General features: G+C 39.9%; 2 protein-coding genes across 2 annotated transcripts in view; both read left to right on the top strand.

Moving 5' to 3' along the window:
• LOC118404956 overlaps positions 1 to 7,578 on the top strand; it is a 15,516-nt gene extending 7,938 nt beyond the window's left edge. The window contains exons 2-4 of the mRNA XM_035804361.1: positions 763 to 904; positions 6,398 to 6,514; positions 7,402 to 7,578. Of these exons, the coding sequence (XP_035660254.1) occupies positions 772 to 904; positions 6,398 to 6,514; positions 7,402 to 7,556 (405 nt within the window). The 5' untranslated portion in view covers positions 763 to 771 and the 3' untranslated portion in view covers positions 7,557 to 7,578. The remainder of the gene's footprint in view (positions 1 to 762; positions 905 to 6,397; positions 6,515 to 7,401) is intronic.
• LOC118404941 overlaps positions 1 to 7,627 on the top strand; it is a gene marked incomplete in the record, with an annotated part of 125,594 nt that overhangs the window by 63,229 nt on the left and 54,738 nt on the right.

Here is a 7,627-nt window from a genome sequence, read left to right as displayed (position 1 = left end):
TTTTTGAAAATTCAAGCTGGTGGACCCAAAATGGCGGACCCAAGTAGTGTTCTTAAACATGTTGCCATTCACAACAGCAGTCGTAGAATTTTTGTAGCATACCTTGAAGTTTTTATGAAATACCCTTGTTTCATGGTTCCAGCCTATATAGTCACATTGATGATGCCATATTACGTAATAATTCTAACTTTACCTATATTTTATGTCTACATCATTCTCGTAAAATTCAATGGCCATATATTAAGTCGTTTAGGAGTTACAAGAGTTAGAAGGGGCAAGCTTTAAATGCCCCACCGTCCAAGATTGACCAAAAAAGCCCGGTATGAGTGAAATAAATATGTTGGTATCCTAGGGGTAAATTGCAAGACTAGTCACGTATTAGGACAACCAATTGATAAATTGCAAGGTTACTCATATCCACTACATTCAATTATATGTCGACTCTTAACTTGTCAGATTATGTAAGTGATATAGGTATGACTGTCGACTAATGTAGATGAAACAAATGGAGACATCATTCTTATAATAAATGAGAAAAATATCATAACTCCATGATGACATATTTGGTCATTTCCGTCTTGCTACTTTTAGTACTATAGTTAACGGGTTAACCATTCACGTTGTTTCTCAGGAAACGCTATTTATTTGCTTTCTTTGCTAAGGCTTTTATACTTCGAACAGTGTTTTTGTGCGTGCAATATGTAGACAACATATCTAAATCAAGGATCAAAGAGTTTCTAATGGTCGATTTAACTATTCTAGTTCTTCAACATGAAGAAGGCAGTGGGGGTAGGAGTGCCCTTGGTGCTGGTTCTGGCCGTCGCCGCGTACCTTGCCGTGACGTGGTATGGAAAGGATGAAGCACCCAAACATCGTGTCTTCAGACGATCTGTACAACCACATGGTAAGAGTCATGTTCATTATTAACACATATATACATGGATAGCAGATTTTCACAGAACTTGTGGCTCTATAGTCTCCCAGCAGATCTTGCAGTGGCGAAACGTAGTGCTGTCAAATCTGTATTAAGCTCATTATAAGGCACAATCAGCCGTGCGTTCAACTGTGCCAAATCGTGGGTAATCTTTTGGGATCCGTAAGTGGTAAGTGTCTCCTCCGTACGAAATCGTACGGATACCAACGTATTTGGGAGCACGCAGACACGCCGTAGAACTCTATGTATGTCGAACTTGGTCCCTCGTGCGAGCTAACTAGTACGGGCGAAGCGCGTGCCCAGTATAGCGAGTAAGCAGACCGTACGGTAACGTGGCAATCGAACAGAGATTGTAATTAATAAGTTGTAAGAACGTGCAACTCACTTACCACTAGCGCAGAAAAAAGTGGCGGATACTGTATGATTAAAAACAAAAACAAGCAAAAAAAAAAGTACGGAAAGCTTGAAAGGACTTGGCGTTCCCGACAGGGTCATTTTAGCGGTAGCGCAAGTTGCGCGTGCCTTGAACATAGAGTGCATGTCATTGTCGGCGAATTTACCAACATTCTTCATGGAAAATTTAGGTGGATTTAACTTTAACAGGATCAGTGACTTGACCAACTAGTCTCTATGGTGTCAGTCGGCCGGCTCAACTCTTTGTACTATTTTATTACACCTTCGGATATGCTAATTAGCCAGAACCACTATTCAGTTTGTCAACATTCAGTGTCGGCCTGTTGGCTGTGTATAAGTGCAGCATATGTCAATAGCCGTGAATATTTACCTTTGCCAGGCAAGGTTATGTTTTAGGCGCGCACGTCTGTCTGTGTGTGAAGAGCATAACTCGAGAAGCCTTGGATGGATCCTGATGATATTTGGTAGGTGCGAAGGGGTCGGGAAAACGATGGTCAAGTTCGATAATGCCCCCCCCCCCCCCCTAGCGGCTTGCTAAGGTACTGCAGCTGAAATTCTATGTTTGATATCTCGTGTTCTGCACATGCTGTGGTCGTGATTCCTGTGTGATTTATAGTCCTTGGGGCAGAGAGTAAATGTTGTGAGATTGGACCCCCTAGGGGTGTTTTTGGAACTGCAGGCGCCCGTTTCCTTTCAAACTTTCGACGAGAATAACTCGAGAACGCGTGGACGGATCGTCATGATTTTTGGTATGTAGATAGCCTAAGTGAAGACTTACATGATAGCATAATAATTATAGCTAATTTGCATGATTAATGAGGAAAGTTTATAAATCCACTGCGTTCCATGATAGGACTTTTAAACTTGTCACATATGTAGCTGAGAAAGAAATAAATGCCAATACATACTGATTATGCAAATGATGACCTCATTTGCATATTCAATGTGAAAATATGAATGTGTTGAAGGATATGCATGGGTTTTGGTATGTTGATAGCCTAAGTGAAGGCTTACATAATGAGATAACAATTATGCAAAGTAACAGCTTATTTCCATAATCAATTACAATATTCCATTACAGCAGTTTCTTCAATATACATGTATCTCTTATTACGCACACGATATGGTCTTGACATTTGGGGGGTAGCCCCCTAACATTTAATTTTAGATCTGCAGAGACAATTTTGTCATGACATTCCAATGAGGATAACTGCACAAATGAACGTCGAATTTTCATCATTTTAGGCATGTAGGTAGCTTAGGCAATGAAGTTCATAATAACAAAGACTAACTACAGTGGATTCCAATTATTCGTATTACGCCTATTTGGATAATTCGGGTAATTGTATAGAATTGCGAAATCCCAAACCATTTGCCATTCATTCTATTGTTTAAGACATCGCAGAATTGGATAACCCGCCATCTCAAACTTCGGGTTTTTGGATAGGATTACGTCAACTTATATCGAATAAAAACGGGAAAATATCAGTAGAAGTTACAAAATGAAGCCAAAATTAACCAACAACTGTATGTATGATGGCATAAAATCATGAAAAGAACCGAAAGAAAGGTAGATTTCACCAAAAATCTTGCCGATACCACTGTGGAAGCGCGCGAACATTTGGTCAAGCGCCATTTTGGTAGGTTGCCGCAAGGCATGACGGGTGGATGTCAACACGCTTTTGAGTTCATATTTCGCCTTCAAACAATGTCTAAACTTGGTTTACCCTACAAAAAATGTGTTTTACATAGCCACTGTCTCATTATTGAGCTGATTTCGGCTGCGCTACGTAGATTTTTACAGCGCACGTAACGCAACAGGGTCAATGAACTGTGATGTTGCAATCAGCCGCATTGAATGGTGGGATATCTCAACCCACGCTGCGACGCCATTTTAATTGTTTTGAAAGTGATTTTTCCGTCTTCCACCGCGAAAGACGGCGTCGAGTTTGACATTTCAGCGTAATTTGTGGGCACAAGATGTAAATAAGAAGGTGAAGAGTTTATCTCTCCAATACCTACCGTCATTTTCCTCAAAATTACGAAATCAACATAATTTTTCCGCCAATACAAGCGGAGTTGTGTTTGTCTTTGTTGTGGTTCATTTAGTTATGCCCTCGGCAGTGCGAGTCAAGCGTATTTTTCTACATGTTCATTTAGCCACCGACTTAAAAATCTTTATTAGATTTATCACCGCACGCAAATTGTATAATATCGCTACATATAATTATGTAAAGCTTGTAACTGGAATCTGTTCGATATTTTGCTGGCTATTTAATGATGTTATAGATTCAAACAGTTGACGTTCCATTCATTCAAAACAGTACTGTAGGTTAACTACTGCTTAGACTAAGTACTGTTCTAGATGAACAAATGTCTGATTAAAAAGTTTGTGGGTCTTTTGTAAATGAAGTTCCGTATCGTGTGTGTAGTGTTTGTGTCTTGCGTAGTAGTAATCCTATATTCGCCCCCCTCCCGGCTCCCTTCGGGTCTAAGTGTCCCAACTTCGGACTGTTGGATACTTCGGACTATTGGATAAAATGCGCTGACAAATGAGCTATCCAAATAAGCGAATTCCACTGTATTAGATTTGCATAACATTTACAAAAGGTCTTAATATGTCATGGAGGTATGAGGTCATCGAACTCTAGTTGATAAGAGTTTGTGTGACTTTATCAAATAAAATATAAATTAAAAGGTAATGAGTAACACTTCTATGTCTACAGACATTATTCTACATAACAAACCTGTTTTTTTGGCAAATTTAAAGGTACGTGTTCGTGGAACTCTAGTTCTTCATGATATTTAGTAGAGGAATAAGTATCCTCTAACATGTCTCCATCCACCAAGGCTCCCTACTGCGTAAGATAGTAGAATTCGGCAAAAAAAATTGCAAACTGGACACGAGTTAATAAATCGAAAGGTCAATAGTTGCCGTTGGCCTTTTCTTTTCAATTTAAGTAAATGCTATCTTATATGGGACAAGTAAACTTATAATCATATTATTACCTTGCGGAACTTTTTTCTTACAAAACAAGCAGTCTTGCAGTCTGTGGGGCTGAATTACACCGCGTGAGTTTTTTTGCACAACATTGTTACACAAGTATGATAACAAACGCAAAAGATAATAACGCATTCAAAATCCCTACTAATATCATTAATACGTCACAGTGAAAACAAATTTAATGAAACTATTTGAAACAATTGTGTGATCATAGTTAATGGCTGTCATTTTGACATAGAATGAAACGAGTCGTGGAGAGTGGTGCAGACATAGAGTACAGAACGTTTCATTGGTTTTGAATTGATGAGACTGGGCCAGATACGTACCGCTTTGTTCCAGTTGGAAGTTTGTATAGGTGAGTGTGGTTTCGAGCTGGGGGACAGCCATGGGGGCAGTCTTGTAGCTTTGGTGATTGTGTCCTGGCACATAGTCAGTCTGCGTTGTTGCAGACTTTAGAGCTTGTGTGTTGGCAGGGCATCAGAATATGAGAAATATTGTCATCCCAGCATAATTCTACAGGCCCGCTTCTGGATTCTTCAGCTCTGATGTTGTATACGATGGGGCAGTGTTGCACCCAGTGTGGCGTCAGTTTGGACTTGCCTTGTTTTCCTTACATTCTCGTACAGGTTGGGGTGTGGTTAGGATCACTGTGAAAGGTGAAAACGTTTTTCGCAAGGCCGACATTGTTACTAGTAGTAGCAGGAGTTCTCATGGCGCAGCATAGAGGCTGACGTCACAGTTGCGTTGCGCAGTACAGTGCACACAATGGGAATACGATTTTGGTGTGATTTAAAATCCTTGAAAATCCTTCTTTTCCTTGAAAATGTTTGCTCAATTTGGGAACTTTTTGATTTAGAAGATACAAGTAGGGCCTAAGCTTTTCTGTTTGGGTCAAAATTAGTTCAGTTCAGCAGTTTAGACACATCTCCGAGCAGATGTTAAAAGGGTAGCGCCCGAGCAGATGTTAGGAGGTAATCTCCAAGCAGATGAGTTGCCTGTGGGTTTGTGATGGTTTTAGGAAGGTGGGTAGGTGGGTGCTTGATTTTGTGATTTTGGGTTGCCTGTTTGTTGAACTTGGTGGTGAAACAACATGTTTGTATTGTATGTTTGAAGCTGGACTTGCTGTGGTGTCGATTTTAATGTGGTGGAATACAGCAGGTGTCTTGAGTACACAACAATACTGTCCATGCGTAGCATGTAGGACTTAGAAACAGATAAGGGGGTAGGCTTTGAGAGTACAAAACAAATCTCCTTGATCATGAACAGCATTCATTCTAAAAACTTTTAAAAACGCTGTTCTTCCTTCCACCTTCATAAACTATTGTCCATGTCCCCAGTCAAAACCCAGCCATCACCCCCCCCCCCAAAAAAAACACTCTCAATATTTCACAGAGGTATGAAGTTTACGAACTCATGTTGGATTTACTACTGATTGAAACAAAGTGTGAACGTAACATTACGTATCCACTTCAAGCGTAGGTTTCCAGTCCATTTTTGATCATCATCATATCGTTCCGTGCCCATGCCGCAACCAGGCATCGGCCTTCTTGTTCGCCTATAGCATCTGGAAATTTTGGGGCACAAAACGCAGTCCCGTGTAATGTGTCCCATAGGTTGGGTAAGATGACTGTAGTGACACTCAGCTGAGTTCAACCGACCCTATTTTCGTAGATTGTCTCTGGTCCTACGTACTCTACTCCTAAATCTGTTCAGGGCGATTCATTTTCCTCTAGGTATCAGTAGGTGCACCGTAAGGTAGGGACTCACAGGGACTCTAAACATCTTCATTTGGTTCCAGAGTGTCAGAAGCTGCTCAACAATTTAGCCTGTATTTGGCAGATTTATAATTAGCTTCTTGAGGTCTGGTCTTGAGTCTTCTACTAATCCCCTGGTAGTGATACAGAAATAAGAATGAAAGGCAAAAATTGTGGGTCATTAATAATGTTGTCTATATCATGGTTAATTATAATAAGGAAGTAAAGTCTCACCATCAACATGGCACAAATATTGACTATAACGTTTAAAATCATCCGTTTGTTCTACAGAAATGCCGGATTTCCTCCATGAAGCCATGAAAGCAGCGGCGGCTGAGGATGCCCCAGCTTACGTCCCTGACAAACGCTTCTTGGGGGCCATTGCGAAGATGGCTGGAAACCTTTTATGTAAGTTACTATACAGTGCCAAAAATGATTTTTGCCTGTTTTGCTTACCCCGATGACAATTCTTATACGAAGAAAAATATTCTTGCAAGAAGAAAATATAGAATAAAATTCAAGCAAAACTTGAAACTCCAAAAAATCTTAATTCTCATGAGAAGAACAATTTTCTTATTCTTCTTTGGTGAAGAAAATTTTTCTAAAAGATTTTCACACCTAAGAATTTTCAGAAACTTTAAGCAAAATCTTCTTTGTTTTTCTTATCTGCTGCATTACAATAACAAACCTCAAACATTCAAGGTTTTACATAAATATAAACCCCTACCCACATACCAAATATAATAGAAATCCATCCAGGCTTTCTGTAGCTATCTTGCTAACATACATCTCTGTCGCGTACAAACAAAGGGAGTAACTACAATGGATCCGTTTCTTAGAGTAACTGATAACTGCAATGAATCTGTTTCTAAACATGATTAAGAAACCGATTTTGAGAACAATGACAAACTTGATTTCCGGATGCCACATCGATAAACATTCTACGTTTACGTTGAAGTGTTACCTTAAGGCGCACTCTCACTACACTTGAGTCAAGCTTGCGTCACTGCGGAGTTCGGAAGATACTCAACGAATTTAAGAGATAAAGAGGGAATTTCCTTTCTTTTTTGTGTATTTTGTCGTCTTCTAAGTCATTACTTTACGTGTTACGCAATATTTAAATTATAAAAAAAATCGGAAAAAATAACAAAACAGTGACGCAGTGAACGAACCCCGCAATGCCGCAAGCGTGTCCCACGTCCGGTGAGAGTGCACCTTAAGTTACCTTGCATTGCTTGAATTTTCATTGAATGCGTTTTTTTTTTACATCTTCCTTCATTATGATTCCTGTTTAGCGAAACCGAAGCCTGTCCAACCCGCGCAACTGAAACAAACGATTGATGAACTGGGTTCTGTTAAGAACATGGGCCCAGACATCATGTCCGACAGTGTCAAGCAAGAGCAAGAGGTGACCGGAGAGGTTGAAAAGAGGTGGCAGAAAAAACCATAGAAAACTTATTTGGAGGATCAGGTAAGTAATGACAGCAATTCAACTTATGTTGTGTACCATATAGCTTAGCT

The sequence above is a fragment of the Branchiostoma floridae genome, chromosome 17 (genome assembly GCF_000003815.2).
Source record: "Branchiostoma floridae strain S238N-H82 chromosome 17, Bfl_VNyyK, whole genome shotgun sequence".
Taxonomy (NCBI): domain Eukaryota; kingdom Metazoa; phylum Chordata; class Leptocardii; order Amphioxiformes; family Branchiostomatidae; genus Branchiostoma; species Branchiostoma floridae.
This window is presented reverse-complemented; position numbering and strand designations above follow the sequence as displayed.